This window comes from Siniperca chuatsi, linkage group LG21 (assembly GCF_020085105.1).
Source record: "Siniperca chuatsi isolate FFG_IHB_CAS linkage group LG21, ASM2008510v1, whole genome shotgun sequence".
Lineage (NCBI taxonomy): Eukaryota > Metazoa > Chordata > Actinopteri > Centrarchiformes > Sinipercidae > Siniperca > Siniperca chuatsi.
The window spans coordinates 2,519,937-2,542,308 of NC_058062.1; the positions used below are offsets into that span (position 1 = coordinate 2,519,937).

Sequence of the window (22,372 nt, forward strand, 5' to 3'; positions counted from 1 at the left end):
TCCAACCTTCATCATCTCTCCATCCTCCTCCTCCATCTGCTCAGATCACTGCTGTCTGATGAAAAGCGTCGTCTGGAGACTAAGATCAGCCAGCTAGAGGAGGAGCTGGAGGAAGAGCAGGCCAACGTGGAGAGCCTCAATGACCGGCTGAGGAAGAGCCAGCAGCTGGTAGGTCCATGGTGGACTAGAGAGGGTTAAGACTAGACTAGAGAGGGTTTAGCGAGGACTAGTCTGGGCTTTTAGTGGTGTTTCTTCCCCCGGGTCCATAGCATGGGAGATGTAGCAAGTGAAATTATTGTAGGTGTTATTCAAATGCGAGCTACATTCCTTTCTCTTAATGTTTCTGTCTTTTTTATCTTGTGCCGTCCTGACTGCGGTTGTGTAGGTGGAGCAGCTGGGTGCGGAGCTGGCAGCAGAGAGATCTTCCTCTCAGAGCAGAGAGGGATCCAGGCAGCAGCTGGAGAGACAAAACCGAGAGCTGAAGGCCAAACTGCAGGAGACCGAGGGCCAGGGCCGCTCCAAGCTCAAATCCTCCATCGCTGCCCTCGAGGCCAAGCTGAGAGAGGTTGAAGAGCAGCTGGAGATTGAGAGCAGGTACTGGTGCATGGTGGGAAATGGAGTTAAAATCCAATTAATGTTTAACCAGTACAACAAAGAGACATAATAAACTTACAGCACTGAAACACAGTCTGAAGGATTAAATGTTATGATGATGATATTGTGTCAATGATGTTGTGTAGAGAGCGTCAGGCCAACGCCAAGAATCTGCGTCAGAAAGAGAAGAAACTGAAGGATCTAACCATCCAGATGGAGGATGAGAGGAAGCAGGCGCAGCAATACAAAGACCAGGTAACTCTGAGAATGATGTTAGCAAAACAAAGGTAACATTTTACTGTCATTTATCACGTGTTCAGTCATATACCTGTAAATAAAACGGCTCTGTGCAGGCGGAGAAGGGCAACGTTCGGGTGAAGCAGCTGAAGCATCAGCTGGAGGAGGCGGAGGAGGAGGCTCAGCGCGTGGCAGCCGCTCGCAGGAAACTGCAGAGGGAGCTGGAGGAGGCGAGCGAGGCCAACGACACTCTCAACAGAGAGATGGCTTCACTGAGGAGCAAACTGAGGTACCGAAGGGCCCCCTGAACTCTGGGACAGAGTGATGGGGAGGCAAAGTGTGTGTGGAAGATGGATCAAACATAAATACTAATAAGAAAATCACAACTAATTAGTGATTAATTACAAAACGTTCCGCTTGAGAGCTCCTGTTCTGCTCTGTAGCTTGAACTAGATTTCTGATTGGATTTTATATATATATATATATATATATATATTTTTTTTTTTTTTTTTAACATAAATAAATATTTTTGAAAAAGATTAAGTTTGGTTTTTGAGAGTTGTTTCGAGAGTTGTTGAGCGGAACATTTTACAGTTTACATCTGTGCTCTCTAGTCAAGCTGAAACAATTAGTCAATTAATCATTTAGTCGACAGAAAATTAATTGGCAACTATTTAGATAATCAATAATTAAACTGAGGTACAATTAGGTTTTGTTTGGGGCATTTTTCACTTTTTTTATTTTTTTTAATCCAAAGTTAAATCAAAATAATCATACAATTATGAAAATAATCATTAGTTGAAGCCCTAGACTAGAAATGTATGGAAGAAATTACACTTATCCTCTGAAAAAGTCTAAAGGCTGTAATCCACAAGGGTTGTTTTGAGTTTCCAGGTACTGCATCAATTTAATATTGCATTCAAAATTAAAAAGTAGTATACTTTTCTAAAATCTCCTTCTGAGAGGAAATACCTGACTGTCAAAACCGTATCTTTGGTTTATACTTTTCCAAACTGTGAGGATAGAAGCACACATGATGACGGGCTCTCATTCATTTTCTATGACAAATCCCACACAAGGAGCATGATGGGATAGCCGGCGGTGGGAGACGTGCAGGTAGCGCAGAGGGCAAAGTTTATTTAAATAAACTGTCACCTGGAAGTTTGAGCGTATTCTTTTTCAACACTGTGATCAGATGGAGCAGTAAAATTCATTTTGACTGAGGTCTCGGTGGATCTGAGTGTAGTCAAGGTTTTTGGCGACCTCGCTGCTTTCTGTGTGTTTCTACCTTCACTCTCTTTGGGGAATAAACTGTAGGTGTATAGTACGGAGAGTACCGTGAAATGATAGATCCCACTGGCAAAGGTCAATGGTCATTTGTTTTAAGCAAAATATTAAACTCTTAGACCATCCAGGTCCACCTGCAGTAGCAAACATAAAGGTTTTGCAATGATAAAAAAAATACGTTCATCCTTAGTCCTAATTCTTTATAAATAAACCCTTAAACTTTTGTAGTGCCTGAGAAAAGAACTGTGAAGATCATTTGTGATTTTACATTTCCTCTTCCTCCTTTCATGTCCTGCTTCACACCTGTCCTCAGACACTACTGATCTGCAAACTGTCCTCAAAGCTTCTGGGAATCATCTCCTCTTCCTTAACGGGCTTTTTACTTCAGTTTCCTCATCGCTGTCCTAATCCAGTTTACACCTGCTGCGAGATTTCAGGGGCTTCAACTTTTTTTTTTAAATCTCGCTTTGCAACATGCCACCAAATTCTGCTGCTCTCTGTTCTTCCTCTGTCCTTCATCTCCTTCTGACCCTCCTCTTCCTCCTCTTCCTCTTCCTCCTGATGTGTCGGTTATTCCCAGGCGTGGCGGCGGGGAGGCGGTGTTCGGTAGCCCCAGTCCCCGGAGCAGCAGCAGCATCAGGAGCTTGGGGCTGGGAGGGAGCATCACCCGGAGGAGCACCATCAAAGAGAACTCAGTGGAGCTGCAGGAGGAAGAGCCTCGTTCCCCGTCTCCTCCTGCCTGCACCCCCCCTCTGGAGCCCCGAGGGGAGGCCTACACCTCCTCCCCCGACGAGTAGAGGGACCAGACGCAGCATTATGATTGGATTTCACCCAAGAAAACTGGGCAGAACCTGTTCCAGAAATATTTTTACACTTTTAATTTAAATTTGAAAGTTTCCTTTAACAATAACGTAAATGTTCCTGAACACAGGAGTCTCGTGGATATTTTAACAACACTATGGATTTATGCTAAAATTGAAATTTATTTCGGTCTCTTAAGTAATTAAACCAGTTGGGGTAAAAAAAGAAAGGGTATACGTCTCAACAAAACAGTACATGTATTAAATACAAAGTCCGTAAAATTAATTGGCAACTACTTTGAGAATCAATTAATAGTTTCAGTCATTTTTCAAGCAAATATGAAAAACATTTGCAGGTTCCAGCTTCTCAAATATGAAGATTTGATGCGGGGTTTTTGTCATATGATAGTAAACTGAATATCTTTTGCAGTTTTGCACTGTTGGTCAGACAAAACAAGCATTTTGAAGACGTCACCTTGGGCTCTGGGAAGTTATACTGGGCATTTCTCACTACTTTCTGACATTTTATAGACAAAATAATTATTAAAAAAAAATTATCAATACTCAATACAATAATAATCTATGAGAATAGATAAGAATAAGAATCTACGAGTTTAAATAATCTACAATGATTATAAAAGTCTCAAGCTGTAGCTCTATAAAATACAATAATGTTTCTCTTTAGTTTCCTAAATATGCACATTCCTCTCAAGTCATTGGTGTTCTTTCATTTTAAACAACTTTTTGATTCTTTATACGTCATCATGTCATGGTCACCATTTAGAAATGTTTCACCTGTTTCTGAGAAATTACGTTTTCATGTGAAATTGCTCCAAATACTACAGTACCCATGAGCCTCAGCGGCTGACTACAGCCAGAGTTTTAGCATATTCAAGACACTTTGTAGCTGCAATCAGGAACAAAACTGCACTGAAGGTGCTGAATGTATCCAAAATCTAAAGATGACTCTAAAGTTGCCTTATCTCCTGGAGCTGCTTGATTTTCTCAAAAAAGCAAAAATTTTAAGTTTCAGTTTCATGTCCATCCAACATCCAAGTGCTGAAATGAGACGAACCGGCCACTCCACTTCGCTACTCAGTTTTTGTAGTTTTCAGTTTCCCTAAAAATAAATAAATAAAAAATCATAATTAAAACCCATCGCTAACAAACCAAACTCTTCTCTCTTCCATAATTTCCTTCCTCCTCTTTGTAGCTCTATTAAGTAATGTATTGCTCACCTTTGTTTTTATCTCCCCTTCTCAAAAATAAATAAAAGGCATTAATTAAAAAAAAAAAAAAAACGTAAAACAAAACGCAAGTTACATCTGAACCTGATCAGCTCAACTATTTAGCTAATGGTGGCTGGACAGAAGGATGAAATGTGTGTATTTAACCTCAAAAGTAAACGGAGGCTCACTTTTGAAATGTCTAACAAGTGACTCGAAAGTTAAATTGTTAGGACACATGCAGGTCTGTCATCCGGTCCACCATTTTATATTTAATTTGAAATCTTTCACAACTAAGCCAAAGAGCTGTTATTACGTCATGTGACTTTAACATAATGTAGGTCCTACTGGCAGCAGCAGTTAACATCGTCAGCGGCTATAAACAACAACAGTGGAGGCAAGATTTGTTTATTCTTCTCTAGTTTTAAACAGACTGATTTAACTGATTGATTCCAAAATTGTTCAACTTTATTTGGGGGAAATTAATCTCATTATTGAAGAAAATAATTATTATGCTATGAGCACAAAGAAGGACATATGAATGCTACAGATTTTAACAAATAAAGTTTACAAAAGGGAAATGGATACAAAATGATACGAAAATAAAACGCAGCATCCGGGAATCTGATTCCCAGCTTAAATTTTCAAGAGGTTTTGTGAAGTGAAGCCAAGAAAAAGAAGAACCAACTATTTTCAATGTTTGTGGATTAATATAACATATAATTTATGTGAATTTAATATATTTAGATGTATTTATATTCCAGCTAGTTTAAATAATTCCCATATATAAAGTCAGTTTTCCGAGTCTCAGTTTGTGACCCAGTGACCTCTGAAAAGACCAGAAGGTCGTTAAACTAAACTTAGAGCTGTTTGAAATGTATTTCCAGAATCTTCAAAGACATTTCTAACCATCTGGATGAAACAGATATTGTTATAATAATATAATAATATCTGTTGCACAATATAAAAGAATTTTAACCTGTTTCTCAAGCTGCGACTGTATTCTCTATCCAAGTAGACAGAAATTACATCTTGTCTTTTCTGTAAAACACAAGCAAAATATTTATTTTGTATGAAAATGTTAAATATTGGAAAGAAATATTCCAATTAACTTTTTTAATTTTGATTTTGATTCATGTTGTAAAAATTGAGCAAGAATATTTGTCATTTCTGCCTACCATCTGTGTTTGGATTAGGAAAATTGAGAAACGAGTTAAAAATCGTCTCTTAAATCATGCAGCGGATTAAATATTTTTTCATCCAAACAGTTAGAAGAGACTCTAAGGATTCTGGAAATGCCTTCAGAACGACAGGAAGCTTTGTTAAACGACCTTTTGGGTTCAGTTTTCGGGAAAAATCAGATGCTTTGCCAATGAGAGGCACAAACTGGGGCTGGTTGTACCCTTTATGCACTTCCTCAGAGGGGTTTTTAGGATATTTTAGAGAGAATCTGTTTATTTGGAAACTGTATGTAAAACTATATTTGTAACCCAACTGTTGGATATTCATTATTGGGATTAGGCGGTGTGATTTAAACCTCACAGATACACAATATATAACTATAATAAAAGTGACTGCTGTGATGCAGGACTTTCTGCTTTGTGAACCAGCTATTAAACTGCTACTAAATGACAACAGATGTGTCGTCTCAGTTCTTCCACTTTCTAGAATAAATTGAAATCAAGACTTTTTTTTTTCACATTTCAAGTTTTATTGCTTTTTCAGGAACATTATAAGCAGCACTGAAGGTAAACAAAGAGCACAACAGGTCTTAGCACTTTGTATGCGAGTATGTAAATACTCGCATACAAAGTAGTCATATAAAGGCAAAAAACCCCACCAAACCTCATTTTCCACATCTGCTTTCACACACTGACCTTTGACCTCTACAGGAAAGGTCCGGTCTTCTGCTGCTGTTTCACACTCGCCCTGAGCAGCTAGCTGTAAGTCAATCCTGCCTACAGACTACAACCTACAGATTTAACCTATGTTAGTGACAATACAGTAGAGGTACAGTATATAACACTACAAGTCAACCTATTACATACTTTTTCTTTTTAACATAAAACACAAGTAGCCTTCACTGAAGTATTCATATCTCCTCACTAACAGAAGATGTTTCCTATTTCACTCCTGGAAAGACAGAAGTAGAACGCTGCAGAGGGATTCATTTGTTTTAAAGAGCGTCTCCACAGTCTGAAAAGGTGCCTCCTCTACTCGATGGTGCAATACTGGAACGAGACTAAAAAAGGTATAAGGCTCAAACTTCATCAATGATTCATTGATGATTTTCTATTCCTAGAGCCTTACCAATAGCGGAGCTAGAAGTGTAAAGTTTGTCCTGAGGGTGGTGCTAAAGGAAAAGTCATGGGGTCATATTCAGTACATTTCATGGCATCTGCCCATTAGATTTAGATACTTCTAGTGTTCGGCCTGATGAAGTGTTCAAAGGTTAACTGACCAACATGACAACTAGGGAAGTCCCGGGGCCGATCCGGGCGTATTTTAAATCGATCCGTATTGGCTCAAATAAACCCCATCCAATGCAAAGCCTTTCTTTACTGTACTGTACTGTCTGATTGAGTCAGTAAATTCTGTCCGTTAAACTGTCACTCATATCAGATTAATAATCGAAGGTTATCAACTTAATAGTTCTGATCCAGGATCTCAAGTATCTGGATCACAAAGCTTGGGAAACATAAGGTGAGCTAAAGCTGCTATTTCCATGTGCCAGATACATATTTAATCAACATTACATATCTTATGCTGCTATGTCTAAAATTATTTTTAATTATGTATACTGAGACAGAACGGACTTAAGTTCCATCTTATCTCATTTTCAGGTTGTAGCTTGAGTGCTCACTGGGCAGCTGTGTCATTTCGGATCGGACTCTGTTTCCGCAGATACCAAATATTGAAGGACTCGGATCAGGATCAGGGCCAGGATCGGGACGCCCCTAATGACGACCTCACTGCAAACGGGGAACAAGCTAAGAAGAAGTTTTAGTTTGGACATTCACAGGTTCACGAGGAGTTCAACAATATAGAAGTGATGCTTCCTCTGACTCTGATCTCACACAGGGAAGAGAGCTCAGAGGGAATCTTACAGCGAATGAGCCGCACAACCAAAACTAGGAGTTAAATGAGGCTAAAAAGCTACAAGAGTTGCAGAGATGGTGATGCTGATAAATCTCTTCTTTACTACAAGCGACTCCTCTCACATTTCATTCATTATTTACACAACAACATATTAATTAAGGCAGCTTTAAGAGGCAGGACCTCTGATGGCCACTAGATGTTGGAAAGCACTGCATTCAAAAAGTTCTCATTTGAAAGGCAAAGTAATTTTGCTTTTAATAAGTAATTTCACTTTTTCTAAAGACTGTGTCATAGCGATTTAAAAAACACTGTTCATTAAAACCTTAAGGCTTACAGAAGGGTGTTTTTGAAAGGGTTTTTGTTTGATTGACAGGAGTCTCGGCCTATCACATTCAGCCATGGTGTTTGCTGGTTGCTCATCCCAGGTCAGCTCCACCCAGGCTCTGTTCCCTTTGACTGTACTAGTTTTCTGAAGTCCATGTTTTTCTGCAGTCTATCGTTAGGCAACTAATGTATCTGTAATAATCTAAAACTACTAAAAATATCAGAACTACAATGTGTGTTTAAATCTACTATTATTTTCATTCTCTCTGGGATTAGTGGCACTTTGTTGTTGGAGTTTCAGCAGCAGCAGATTATTTTCTCGCTTTTTTGCCATTCAACAAATACAACTGCAAAGAGATATTATATAAAAGCAGACCATCAATTGACAATGTGGTTTTATGAGGACAAAGGACAAGACTGACTGGGTTGCCCTAACGATTTAAAAGTAGCATTTTAAGACAGTCTCAAAAACCATCTCCGTCTCCTCTCGTGTAGATAAAAGTGCCCCTCCAGCGTTCAGCACTTCGACGCCCTTAAGGTGTGTTTCAAACTAAACATAAAGCAAATTTTCACTTTGGTTTAATGGAGCAGGTTTGAGCACTCAAGTGTTTTAGCAGGCTGTGTTTAACGATCGATGAACGTGACAGTACAGACGTTTGTTGTAGCTGGACAAAAGGTACTATTTTTACGTATATGCACGTCTGCTACAGCTCAGACCGATGTCAAAACTAAACAGGAACTCTGGTTGTTTCTCTTGTTTTCCTTCACACTGATTGACCCCATTTACACTTAGTCACTTCATGCGTCTTGGACAGATCGGATAGTGATCCGATATCAAAAATGCAAATTGTAAATGTATCCATGAAGCATTCAAGACGGACTGAAATCCACCTCGGGAGCCCATGAGGAAGATAAAACTTTTGTCTCCCTCATAGTTCATAGATACGATTCATTCATGTGTTTGTGTTAGTTAGCTGGCTGTTATTGCTATCTGTTAATTGTTGTAACTAAACCGCTAAAGTGCACAAGTTAATATTCTGGTGTTTTGGGAAGTTACCAAACAGCTTCAGGTGCATTACCACCACCTTCTGGACTGGAGTACAGCCGATCCTGATTAGCATGTAGCCGGGAAACCCAAGACGAATCGAATCACATTTGTGATCTGACCAACGCTGATGCATATATGTGGCTAAGTGTAAAATAAATATTAAATCTCCTTCAGATTTTATTCGCTCCTGCTGTCTCTGTACATTGCAGGGTTTGCTTCTGGAAATTCATCCTCCGCTATAGTACAGTGTGGGAGACCCTGCCATGCACTGAAGTAATACAGCTTTAGGTTAACCGCGTATGTTTTTCCCCTAAGTATCTAAAATTTGCTTCTTGTTCAGTCTTAACACACCTTTTGAGCAAAAAAAGATCAAAACACTTAGTAACAGAAAACAAAGGAGGTGAGGTGGTGACATGCAGCACAAGTCCGGTAAGTTAGTTCAAGATAAGTGCTGAAAAGACATCGTGCTAATAAACAAACAAAAACTCTGACTAGGCAGACTTCAGCTGGTAACAGACATCCCAAAGTATCCGTAGCAACGTATCCATCTATTTCATCACTGTAGCTCCCAATGAGAGTGGTCCGTAGGATGTGCAACACGCAGTACCGTTAAATGTTTGGGAGGTCCAGGATGGATGGACAGGAAGCAACGAGCAGCTCAGAGGAGGATTAAGGATCGAGGTGGAGGACGTTTTCACTTTCACAGCAGCAGCTTGGACCCCGCTCCGAAGTCTAACCTCTTCACCAGCCTTTAAAAACACAACAAACACACTCAGAGAGCAACTGAGCTGGTCCTGTTTCACTCACCAACTGCCGGACTTAAAAACGTTAGAAAAAAAAAAAAAAAAAGTACACCTCAGACATAATTTGAAAACATACAACCTTCAAAACAACGATAAGCATTGACCAAGTGTTGATGTGACAATATTCGGGTGGTGCTTTCAGAAGATACTGACTGACACATAAAAAAGGGGAAACAAGCAGATAAAAAAATATATCAGTGACCATTTTAAAGCTTCTTACAGTGAAATTTGTGATTTTTGATCAAATCCCTTCTAGCTTCTGTCTATCTGGACTGTTTGTTAAAATATTTTCATCATTTCGCAAACCAGTAGCATGTAATACAACATTGTTCTATTACTTTACTAGTCTGGACATGAGATCTGCAGCTGTTAACCTGCTGTACTCCTGATGGCAGCACAGTGTAGGACAGAGCATCTCACCCCTTGTTGTAGAGGCCATTAGTAGGATGGGTCTCTGAGGAGCTGTTCTGGCCCGACGCCGCCCCCTGTCCACCAGCGTGGCCTCTGCGGTTCGCTGTCTGCTCGTGGACGTATTCCCGACACGACGCCAGCTTGGACTCCAGGTTCTACAAGCAGTGCAGGAAACAGTTCTTCCATAAAACATTCAGCTTCATATTGGTGTGCTACCACAGGAACAACCCTACCGTCACTGTGATCCTAATGTTTACCTCGATGTATCTGTTATGGCGAGCTAATCTGCACTAGTACCAGCATCAAAATGGGAAAGGATGGGAAACCAACTTAAATAAGACTAAGAGCGACGCTAATGTAATGCTCATTATAAACAATGCATAAAAGTTGAGGTTGAGCTCTTTAGCAGTTGTGGGGAAGTAAATGTAACAATTGGCCAGAGAAACAATAGTCAGAATAAAGGTTTATCATGTTGTGGAAGTGTTACAAAGTTTAGCTGTGTGAGGATGGCGTCAGCAGAGAGGTCATCTTGTGAAGTCACTTGAGAGCTGCAACAAATACAGTCTTTATTTTTTGTTCATGTTTTTCTGTGCCGTTAAGACATCCTCAGTGTTTCCAATCAATCAGTGCAAAGTAGCACTAAACACAAAGTACAGATGAGGCTGTCATTAGTGTTCAAGGAATTTGGTCATAAATAAAAGTTCACAAAGACTGTGAATGTCTGCACCAGTGATGCGAGGATCGCAGTTATATCCGCGGGTGGGTGAAATAGGGTGAAGCCTCTCCCCATTAAGAGAGACGCTGGAAGTAATGTTCTGTGTTCTGAGTAAAGCAGCCGTCCTCCTGATAAATCCTGAGCTCCATCAGAGCTGTCTTTAAATAATGTTTTTTTGTTTTGCTGCTTAAATGCCCCACGATATTTACTGTAACTATTATTATTATTATTATTATTATTATTATTACTGCACGCATGGAAACATTTAAAATAACTGACAGCAGCCTCTCTAAACAATAAAGTCAATCATAAAGAAAACACTCATACATCAATACAACGCACAATAAAGAAATCAGATGGAAACCTCGCGCTACTCGACATCATTTGACAAAACAATATAGCCTACAGGGACTGGTAGAGGTGGGGTGAAATGTAAATGCGGGGTCGAGTCTCTATATCGGAGAAAATGATTCGTTCGGGTCGGTGTTGGGTCAACGATTTATGCGTGCATGCAGATTTGGATGACGTCAGAGCCGATCGGCGCATCACTAGTCTGAACTAAATTGCATGTCCACATCCTCATGGTGGTGCTGGAGGAAAAGTCAGGCGATCACCACAGCTGTTAGGGTTAACCCTGTGCGGACCACGAACTTCTGTACAAAATTTCATGGCAATCTATCCAGTTGTTGAGATACTTCAGTCTGGACCAAAGTAGTGGACCGACCATTGCCATCCCCAGAGCCATGACACATTACAAGCATAAAAAAGCCCCCCAAAAAAACTGAAACAAAAGTTCCAGTGAAATAATATTTATTAAATACTGAAGTACATAGTGTCCACTAATAGAAAAGCGCATGAAGTGCAGATGTTTGGACCCCTGAGATCATCAACAGTGATGTTTCCAAACCTTACAGTCTGGGCTGTTGTCAGTGTTGTAAAAAAAACAGGATTTGTACTCTATTTATGAACAATTACTGACTGTGTGTTTTCTGCTTGTTTGTACATTATGTTGATCCTACAAATCAATAAACTCTTCAGCTCCACAGAAGAAGTAGTTTGTGTGAATTTGAGAGTAAAACCAGGCGCACCCTGCAGCATCAGATGATTATAAGTCAGCAGCTGATAAAAAAACAGAGGGTGAACAGGCTGATTCATGAAACACGAGTTGGTGCGAACACTGGGTCAAAAATCACAAGCGTGGTTCTTACCCCGACTTTTCTCAGCAGCTCTCCAACAATGTTCAGAGCCGAGATTCTGGCTGACATGGTGAGAGGAGTCCCTGAGAGGCTTTCACCTGTAGAAACAAACCATCTGGTGAATGCAGAGATATTCAAGTTTCTACTGATACAAAACAGGAAAACAGAAGCAAATCCTAACATTTTTAAATTTTCTTGAATCAGCTAACTGATTTGTTGACACTCCCATGGTACTTCAGTATTTTATTTCAAATCAGACCTTCCTAGTTCATCATATGCCAAGATATGCCATCTTATTTAATCATTTATTTATTTGATTTGATACTATGGGGGGGAAAAAATCAACTGTGCATTTATCTGGCAAATCTTTACTGTTTGTTTTTTCTTTAAATACTTTGAAATACACTAGCTTATCTGCAGCCCAGTCAGCAGCTGTTCTCTTCACTTTCAATCTGTAGAGATATTCTGAGCTGTCCTTACCACTAAAGCAGCCTGTTTAAAGCCAGTACTGTGTACTGTGCTGAACACTGTCCCCTTGAAGGAGCCAACACTTTAGGGATGGGAGCTTAAAATCCAGGTGACAATCACTTTAAATCCAAAGCAGTATTTTTGGTAATAGGTAATACAGTAATAGGTCAAAAAAAAAAAGCCTTATCGACAAAGTTCCCAGAAGTATGTTCTTTTAGCTTGCAAGATGATATACATTTGAAATGCACATAAGACGAGAAAAATCTTAGATTATGAGGATAAATTTCAATGTATAAGTAAGTATGCAATAGAATAAGTATGAAGATTGATACTGGACGCATTTTATCAATCTAGCAAATAACATATGATAATGAAATGGGTTAACAAAACTGGTTGCGTTTCACAATATTGGTGGTAAAAACAAAAACATAGAAATGCTATGCAAATTGCACCAACTCCACTTAAAGTGTAACTTCACCCCCAAATTCTGCTAGCTCCCTCCCTCCCAGCATATTTTTTTTTAATGCAGCAAAGGACTGTAGGGGGCGTGGCCTCGTGCGTGCCGCTGGGAGGTTAGGACACACCAACCAGAGTGAGCGACAGACAGCCAACCAGCCGTGAGCAGCTGCTGTCAGACTCTCCGTGTCCACGCTGGAAACACACTGGAGCTTTGACAGTCAGAAGCACATTCACGGCCCTTTGTAAAAGTTTCTGTGTGGTACCTGTGTTGTAGCTGAGCTAACGTTAGCGGCCCAGAGAGGCTGGGAGGCTCTCCGGTGAGTGTGTGTGTGTCTGTGGGGGAGTGTCAGTAAGAAGCCGCAGTCCTGCTGTTTATCATGGGATCATCATCATCATCATCATCAGTCCGGTGGTGTTTTTACAGCCATCAAAAGCACAAGTCCGAACCATTGCACCAAAATAGAAAAATACTAAGTCGAGGATTAGCAAAAACTAGCATAAACTCTTGTGAATGATGCGTCTCGATCTGCATATATTTGAAAATGAGAGCTGTTTCACAGACTCTGATTAGAGGGCGTTAACACTTTTTTTTTTTTTTTAATATAAATGTCATGACGTAAATTAGTCCCAAACTGTCGACTCTATGTCAGCATCGGCCTTGCAAGGTTCAGGGTGATTTAAAACTGTAGATGGTGTGTTAAGCCATTTTCAACCCATGAAATGTAGATTTTCATAAATTAGGTAAGAATGTCAATATTAACACCAGCATTGATGCGTTTCATCACAGTACAGTCATATAATTTAGTTTACAGCTCAAAAAACATGTTTAAGTGTGCAGTACATCATTATTATTATAAATTAGGTTTTGTTACTTTGATAAAGATCTGATACTTCTAAATCCTTTATCTTTAATTGACATTCAATTCTAGTGACTGTAAATAAATAAAATGGGGTTTTTTTCCCCAAAAAACAGGAGGTGGTAGGAGCAGCCCTGAGTAGTGCCTGCAGTCTTCCTCTCAGGCTGCATACAACCCCAACAACCTTCAGCACTAAGATACGGTAGCTTGTAGTAGGTTGACTGGGCAAAAGGCTGAAAATCACTTGCTGCTGCTCGTAAGGCTTAATTTCTGTGAGCACAGTAATAAGGTATCAACATTTTTATAAACTAAGAGCTCCTCTTATCTGGATTTTGGCAGCCGGACAGTGAGAGGACACTGTTTAGAGATATTTTAGCGAGTAAATCAAACTGAAATTTTAAACAACAAAAATGGGACTGAAGGGGGACATGCATGCATCCCCAGTGGATACTGGTGTCCAACAACTCAACACACATGAACCGACCTCTGCTGATGGAGGGCGGTGGGGTGGTGAAGGACTCTGCTGAGGCCGGAGGTCTGCTTGGTGTGGTGGCAGAGGGGAGGGGCTGGTTAGAGGACGAGGACGTGGTTTTGTCCTCAGTTCTTTTGTCTGGGGGGGTGAGGGGCGGGGTGGGCAAACCAGCCGAGGATGAGGAGGAGGAAGGCTCTCTGACTGCACTGCTGAGGGACGGCTTCCTGTCCTGTACCTGCTGTTTCTGCTGCACCGCAAGCTCCTGTCTCAGGTCTGACACACACACACACACACACACACACACACACACACACACACACACACACACACACACACACACACACAATAGGGGCCAGTTACAGACGAGCAACAGAGACTTTAAAATAATGTAACAAGCGTTCCAGCAGCCATGCAGCACACGAAATAAGTCGCCAAAACAACCAACTGTATTCACTTTGGCTGTATTCCAACTCAGTAGATAAGTTGCGAAACATGAGAGCAGTGAAAACACAAAATATCTTTAACAATTTTTAACAATGTCTTTATAAGATACTGATTGAAATTACTTCATCTTTACCCTCCTTTTTCTTCCGGACACATTTAATTTTCACTGAATGTAAACAGCTCCCATATTTACTGTGGGTTCTGTCTGTGCAACTGTATAATTTTGTCCCCCGGCACCATGTTTCCTCTTCTTGTTCTTATATATGTATCTATGTTACAATATTTGTATTTATTATGACAGTTCACTAGAAGAAAATAAAAAATAACCGGAAATCAGGTGATTGCACTCCAAAACTTAGTTATCATGGTCATCCCAACACTGTTCATTTCACGGTTTTTAATCTGGAAATAGTGATTCCACCACCATTTGTAAACTTGTCAGCTATCACAGTCAGGGCTGCTATTTAATCAATTAATCTAACGATTATTTCTTCAATTAGTCGATTAATCTAACGACTAATTTATCGATTATTCTAAAGATTTTTTTAAATTACTTGATTAATATAACAATCAATTTACCCAAAAATAAATATCAAAAACTTGTCTCATTAATATTTCAATATTTTATTCAATCATTTTCTCTTAAAAACAAACAAATGTAACAAGAAACAAAATATGTACTGCAGGGCATTATTCTGCAACAAAACAAATATTTGTCTATTGAAAATATTATAGTATTTGAAAGAATAAATTTATATATTACCCTATTTCTACCTTATTTTAGCGTTTACTCACAAACTACTTTAATCTGCTTACCTTGCTTTTCCCTTGTTCTCTTTTCGCCCCCACACGCACACACGCACACACACACACACCGGCTTGCCCCGCCTCTTTCTGTTTCCCTCTCCCCGTGTGTGTCTGCACTGTTGACTTTCTTTGTCAGCACGTTGTTTTATAAAGTTGCCCAAAAAACTCCCGTTTTGGATTTTTTTCCACCTGCGAGTCCGTTTTCACAGCAGCAGCTGAGCCGTGTGTGTGGGAGGCTTGTTGTTAATGACGTCGCCTATCAAAACAATCAAAACCAACATGGCACCGAATGACATCGAACCTGTGCCTCCATGACGGCACGAGTTTGTAAAACTAGTTTAAACTGACAGCAGATCAGTGAAGCTCTACCTCTGGCCTCGTCCTTCAGCCTCTGGACGGACTCCAAGAGATTCTCCTTCTCGTCCAGCTCGCTCTCCAGGAAGGCGTTCCTCTCTATAACCTGGTTCATCCTCTGCTCAAAGTCCTCAAGTGACATGATGGTCGCCCTGAAACACACACAGTGTAAGACTGTTAGTGAGGCTCGGGAGACTCAAGGAACTGCTACCACTTATAAGCTGAGTGTTACATAACCATCAAAGGCAGCCAAAGCCATTGTTAGGCTACTTTTCTGCAGCCTCGCTAGCTAGGCTACTTTTACTGTAAAACATGCACTGTGGAGAAGCAGATAGCATAACTTGTCCTTTAAAGTAAAAAAAATAGTAAAAAATTACACAGTGAGGTTTGTTAAACAGCATTTCATTTCTCTTTTCTTTTACCTAGGTTTGCAAACATGGCTAAAATTGGTTTAATAAGATTGTGAAAGCCACATGGATTTCTTCAACACATAAGTGAATTCATTTCTTTAGTACAGTAGTACCATTACAGAATTTTCCTTCAACTTCTTTAATGTGTTAAGTGGCCTTCCACCAACTCTGTGTGAGTGCCCTCTGACCTCTTGGTCCTCTCCAGGTCATCGTTGGCCTGCTCCAGCTCTCTGATGTATTTGTGAAGCTGGTCTCTGATGGCCGTGGTCTCAGCCAGGTCTCCCTCCAGGCTGGAGATCTGCCGGTAGGCTTCGGAGTGCTGCGTCTCATACTTCTCCTGGCAGGAGGCCGACCACAGTGTCAGAAGACAGAATATGAAGAAGAAGAAAAATACAGATTATGAAGGCTGGAGGAGAACTATTTAGATGTGCCACACATTTTAGGCATTTAGTTAAAAAAAATGTTTTACAAAAAACAACAAACAGTGAAAAAATCATCTTAGTGATTAAAAGCTTACATTTACTAGTCCAAAAACCTGAAGGCTCGTAGCTCAGACACGCAGACGTCATGAACATCTGAACATAATGAACACATGGATTCCTACTTCGGAGACTTTTTTTTTAAAATCACATGTTGTTTGCTGGATATTTTTCTACACATTATCAGCTTGAGGCATTGAGAGGCTCACAGCTGGATGTGGCAGGAGCAGAGAACAAGTACCAAACAACACGACACTGTGTCAAGCTTCAGCATGCTTTAGCTAAATTCCATGAAGTGTTTACATACTGCTCATACATGCTGTCTCAGATAAAGCCCTTTTACTGCTCTGAAGGTGAGTAGAAATATTTTCAACTTCACAACACAGTCTCATATGTCTTATTTACTGTGTACACTTATCTGAACTGAACTGAATTTAAGTATTTTGACTACACCCCTGAATTAGAACTTAGACCTGACACGAAAAACGAAATAAATATTTAAATCTGTCAATTTATTCAACTTTCAAACACTCTGCGGTAGAATCACTGTGCTGTTTGATCTCCATTTGAGCTGCTGAAGCAGTGCTTTGTTCTGATCATAAATAAATAAATAATAATAATTAATACAATTATTTCCTTCTTTCTGCCACTACCATCTATTATGAAAGTCACCTAAACAATGACATTTTTGTCATTTAGCATTTATTCTTTCAGTGACACTGGAGCATGTTTTTATGACTTTGAATCATCTGAACTGTTATGACTGAATCAACTGAATTGTAATGCATATTAAGATTTAAGGAAAGTTTCAGTGTTTTCAGTGCTAATTTCTTTTAAAAGTATTAATATTAAAATGCTGCATTAGATATCTTGGAACCTGTGGTTCCTTCACACTGTAATGGGCTACTTACTGACCGTGGTTAGCGAAGGTTAATGTTGCTTTATAAATAAGGATTGATGTTGGCTGTTGCACATTATTTATAGTGACATCAGGCTCTAAAGAGAGGAAGACATAGACAATGAGCTGACGCAGCTAAAGGCAGAGCTTCTTTATTTGAAGTTGATTCAAAGCAGCAGCCAGCAGCTGAATCATTAAGGTTTGTTTATGCTTACACATGACAGTGGTGGAGGCCTCCGCTGATGGCATCCAAAATTAAACTTTACCTCTGACCAACACACTACCGCGTCTTAATTTTCTTGCAGTAAAAAGCAAAATTCTCTCCTGAATGTTGAATCAAAGCACAGTGCATGCGATAAGCGCCTAGTTACAGAAATTGGGAGGTGCACAACCACCTCTTATGCAATGACCTCACTTTCAGCCCACACAGCCTTGCACCCGGGACACTGCATGAAGCATAAACAAAGCTTTATGACTGACTGAAGACTTGCTTTTTAATCCTGTTATTGTTTTTTTAATTTAGTCACTGTCCCTCAAAATGCCTGTGTACATCCCTCTTGTGATCTCGGCAAGATGAAAAACAAATAAACTAATAACTTAAATTTAAAAAGGGAGAAAAGAGGGTGAGTGAACTGCGACATGACTGGGATAGGTCTCATGGGAAGTACTGCCATCCCCTCCAGACACAGACCAAGCAAGAGCCCTGCCTTTTTCTGCCCTGAATCAATCCTCTGTGAAGTGTGTGTGTGTGTGTGTGTGTGTGTGTGTGTGTGTGTGTGTGTGTTTTTAGACAAGAGCACCAGTGATGCCTATTCAGCACAGGCCATAAAACTCAACTTACTATCAGCTGATGGATAAGGAAAACCACAGTCAAATCTCCTTTAATGGGTCAGTTGGTTGAATGTTATTAAAATAACTTTGCAACCCAGGACATGATACAGACGCTTTATGCTTCAGCGTTTGCCATAAAACCATGTAGAGACAATGACTCGTATTACAGAGTCTTCTCAAAACCAGAGTGAAAGGTAAAGTTTTTAATCAGAGCAATCTGAATCTTTTGTCTGCATATTATTTCTGAACGACCTCCAGTTTGCCAGTATCTGATAACTGATAATGTCCTCTGTACCTTGTAGTTTTCCAGTTCCATGCGGAGGCGGTTGTTGGCAGCAAGAAGCTCGCGGTTTCGCGCCTCACATTGTTTCAGCTCCGTCTCCAGCTCCACTTCATAGTCCCGACTCATCTGCTGAAACTCCTGCAGTTCCTCCTGGGCTTCCTCTGCACTGCACACACGTACGCAGAATATTAGCTATACTAGCTATTTGTTACCTTTGAACATTATCACAGCAAACTATTTAAACTATTATTCAGCTTGGCTTATTAGTTTTTAAAGTAAAAACACAGTAATCACACTCGTGCTTGGAGCAAAACAATCAGACCAAGATGTTGTCTAAGAGGAGGTTTTGCCAGAATAATTCTAAACCAGACCCGTTTGGACAAATAACATAACCTGATCATTTTCCCACCCAACCACAGGAAGCTCTAGGCATTATAGATTAAACTCGAAAGTCTAAACATCACAGAAATGTGTTTCATAAGAAAACACCTTGAGGTTCACAAGTGTTTGTGTTGCAGGAGTGTCTACAGACTCGTATTTCTATAAACTGAACTGGAGAGCAGCGAAAAGGTATTGATTGTTTTTTCAGAATTTATTATGGAGCCCCAGAAATCCTGAAAGATATTTTTTATGTTGTGCACACAAGCTATTATCTTGTTGGCACAAGATGTTAACTTATTCAGACAAAATACTTATATCAGCTTTCAGGACTTCTGGGGCTCCGTAATTTATATTAATAAATAAGGGCATAAAGATCTGAACAAGACCACACAGTCAAAAAATATAAAACATTACAACATGCTTTCAAAAATGGTCATCAATTGGGTCAGCTGAAAGATGCAAAAATACTTGGATCATCCTTTAAGACCAGAAAAGACAACACTGCAGGCAAACTAACCAAGAAATGCATCATGATACATATGGCCTAGAGTTACTATGTGTACACAGTTAAACCAGTTTAGCACCATAGATTATGGCCTGTTAAAAACAACATAAACGGGGGGACACACCTCTGTTGGTGCCCGGCAGCCTGTTCCTTCCAGTACTCCAGCTCTTCCTCCAGGGACCCAAACTCTGGAGGCTCCGGATCCCCCATCTCCAGCCCAGGTGGAGACCTGACTCTCCGGTCACAAACCAACACTATTCTGGAGTTCAATTAAAACAAGGCTTTTAGAAAAGTTCCGGTGGATGGAAATTCCGTTTAGAAATCGTGCAATTTATCGTCAACGTTACACCGGTTAATGGAAAAACACAAGTTATTATAGGACATGACTTCAGACGATGCATCAGGATTTTCACGTTAATCCGGCAACTGAGTGAACCATCAAGTAGCGCAATATTTCAGATAAAATCTCAGTTTCTAGATTTTGGTCGTCACCGCCATCCACGGTGTTAACAGTACGCTTAGCGCTAGTTAGCAAAGATAACGGGGAAACCAGGCGAATAAGTTTCGACCTAGCTGTAGTAAATAATGTTTCTGTGAATACTGTTTGTATGCCGAATTGAGGAATAGATTATATTGATTCACAAAACATCTTTAACATTAGTCAAATGCAATAAATGTAACTTAACTCGAGCACTTCTGAAATAAATTAGTTAACGTTACAAGAGTCTGGTCACAGCAAGATGAACTGAACAACGGGAACGTAAAGCAATCGTTACCTAAAAGATAACGGGTAACGTTAACGTATACCCTCATATTGTTTATCATTAGTAACACCTGCTTTTATAAATATTGCAGAGGATTATCTTAAAATATGAACTACAAAACTTAGACAACACAGCATAACAGAGTTAGAAGAATGTTATTAGCTTGTAAATGCAAATAAGTTAGCTAGTTCAGCTAACGGAGTTTAGCGTTAACCATTTAAATCCCAGCTGAGATAAACACAACACAGCTATAACTTACGCTCAACAGTTAGCTTCGTTTGACGCAATGTTAACCAATTTATTCTTTTTCTAAATCCTCTTCATGTGCTGATATTACTACCGGCAAACTTTGTCGCTGAAATTTAAAGGCTAAACGATGAAAGAAAACTATTAGAGGACTTTCCCGGAGTTGGAAACCACAAAGTCGCTACTGTCTTGGGAAGACGTCAAACAATACAAGTTGCCATTCATATTGTTCAGACCGACTCACCAATCACAAGTTAGACGATAGCTTCGTTGCTTGTTGCTATTAGTCAATTGTCTGTCAATCAAATGTTAATAGGCGGGATCAGGATAACTGTCCAATCAGAGGAGTGATGTCAGTGTAAGAGGGGTGTCTGCATCATCTTCACAGTCTTGACGTTTTGATGGATTACCGGTGGCCGGTGCTGCCTTCCAGTGCTGTCGAAAAAATCGGAAGTTGTGAACGCCGCAATAAATACCAAGGTCTGATGTGCGAGGTTGGACAGTTACTTTTATCGTCAGCTCTATCTACAGCTAATGGTAAAGGTAATGTAAGATAAATTCCGATGGAGCAACAATGCAAATGTTACGCTATTTACAGTCATTCACTGCGTCAAATATTAAACAGTAACGTCAATTAGTTTATGAAAGTCATTAAATTGTGTTCAGAACATGAAACAACAATAAAACAATCCTCAGTCCAAAAAAATGTTCTACAATAAAATTGTGCATTTGGGGTGGTGGTTGGTTGTTTAATTTATGTTGAAAATTAGCTACTCCCGCTTGTTTCTTATTAGCTAAAATCACATAAATTATAGGTATAATTCTATATATAAATGAATGAGCTGACACAAATGTTAAAAAAAGCCTCTTTGTGTTTCTGATCATAGGCTTGTTATACTGTTATGTTTATTAACAGTACTAATGTAAAGAAACCTTTAACAGCATCACAAAATAAAACATAAATAACTTTTGTTTTTGTTTTGTGTGTGTCAATCAGATTTGAAGAGATAGCAGGGTTCAATTTTAGTGGTGGGATTATCCTTTTGATCAAAGGCGAATCACGGATTGTGTTTTCAAATTACATAAACTTGAACGTACAAATCATACATTTAGCTACACATGCCTTTAATTTCCTACCACAACCATTTGAATGTAGGGTGTCCCCATTTGCAGCTTTTGATGTAGTCTGTACAAGGGAGGCATTGAATGCAGCATGATATCTGCCAGAAACAAATGGATGAAAGTAAGCAATTATGAAATAAAAATATTGGTAAATCAATAATGGTAAGTCAAAATTCATAAGTAAGTCATCATTTTGAGATAGTAAGTCTAAATGGCAATTACAATTTATAGGATACTAGGTCAAAATTATGAGATAGTAAATCAGAATTTTGATTTAGTATCTCATTATAATTCTTATTTGTAATCTTATTTTTGTTATATTTTGTTCTTAACATTTAATCTTTTTTTTTTTTAATGGGATTCCATAGGCATTAATTTCCCTTTTTGGAAATAATGAAAACTCTTATTCTTTCTTCCTGTGTTGTGTTTTTGTGACTGCTGGGGAAACCTAATACTCAAATACTAAATGCCAATTTTTTTTCTAGGCCAGAGCTTGTTAGTATTACAATGCACATAAAACAGTAAAATGCACTGATTGTATTGTCAAGAATAGATTAAATTTAAACTTCAAATCTTAGTAATAGTTAAATATATATATATATATATATATATTCCTGTTTGTGTTTCTCATCATTGTGGTGATCTTCTGTTTACTTTTTTTTATAATAGTTGCATTTGTTGCAGTTGCATTTAAATAAGTTAAGTCCATGAACAACCAACCAAACAAACCCACTGTTTTATTTAGATCAAGTGATTAACAGGCAGCATTATGATGATTTATACTTCATATACTACATTTATTATTCTCAATTCTTAGACCTGAATATGGGAAAGTATGTTGTATCTTAAGTC

General features: G+C 39.3%; 2 protein-coding genes across 9 annotated transcripts in view; one reads left to right on the plus strand and one right to left on the minus strand.

Annotated features, from left to right (window-relative positions):
* Nucleotides 1–5,779, plus strand: part of LOC122869075 (myosin-11-like) — a 37,222-nt gene extending 31,443 nt beyond the window's left edge. For 5 of the 6 annotated variants that reach the window (XM_044181648.1, XM_044181647.1, XM_044181643.1 and 2 more), the window contains 5 exons: nucleotides 45–168; nucleotides 386–594; nucleotides 741–849; nucleotides 948–1,120; nucleotides 2,699–5,779. In XM_044181648.1, coding sequence (XP_044037583.1) covers nucleotides 45–168; nucleotides 386–594; nucleotides 741–849; nucleotides 948–1,120; nucleotides 2,699–2,915 — 832 coding nt within the window. In that variant the 3' untranslated portion in view covers nucleotides 2,916–5,779. Of the gene's footprint in view, nucleotides 1–44; nucleotides 169–385; nucleotides 595–740; nucleotides 850–947; nucleotides 1,121–2,431 lie in introns of all 6 variants that reach the window. The other variant, XM_044181646.1, reaches the window with a different exon arrangement.
* Nucleotides 5,780–5,831: 52 nt separating this feature from the next.
* LOC122869077 (nuclear distribution protein nudE homolog 1-like) lies at nucleotides 5,832–20,787 on the minus strand. 3 transcript variants are annotated; one of them, XM_044181652.1, is made up of 9 exons: nucleotides 20,412–20,636; nucleotides 19,513–19,647; nucleotides 18,515–18,668; nucleotides 16,200–16,348; nucleotides 15,617–15,753; nucleotides 14,009–14,269; nucleotides 11,753–11,838; nucleotides 9,839–9,984; nucleotides 5,832–9,364 (listed from the first exon to the last, which is right to left on the minus strand). In XM_044181652.1, the coding sequence occupies exons 2-9, from the start codon at nucleotides 19,596–19,598 to the stop codon at nucleotides 9,316–9,318; spliced, it is 1,068 nt and encodes a 355-aa protein (XP_044037587.1). In that variant the 5' UTR covers nucleotides 19,599–19,647; nucleotides 20,412–20,636; the 3' UTR covers nucleotides 5,832–9,315. The 3 variants fall into 3 exon arrangements, with proteins under 3 accessions (XP_044037587.1, XP_044037586.1, XP_044037585.1); XM_044181651.1 differs by lacking the exons at nucleotides 5,832–9,364; nucleotides 20,412–20,636 and adding exons at nucleotides 9,405–9,570; nucleotides 20,643–20,787; XM_044181650.1 differs by lacking the exon at nucleotides 5,832–9,364 and adding an exon at nucleotides 9,406–9,570.
* Between the last annotated feature and the right edge of the window lie 1,585 nt (nucleotides 20,788–22,372).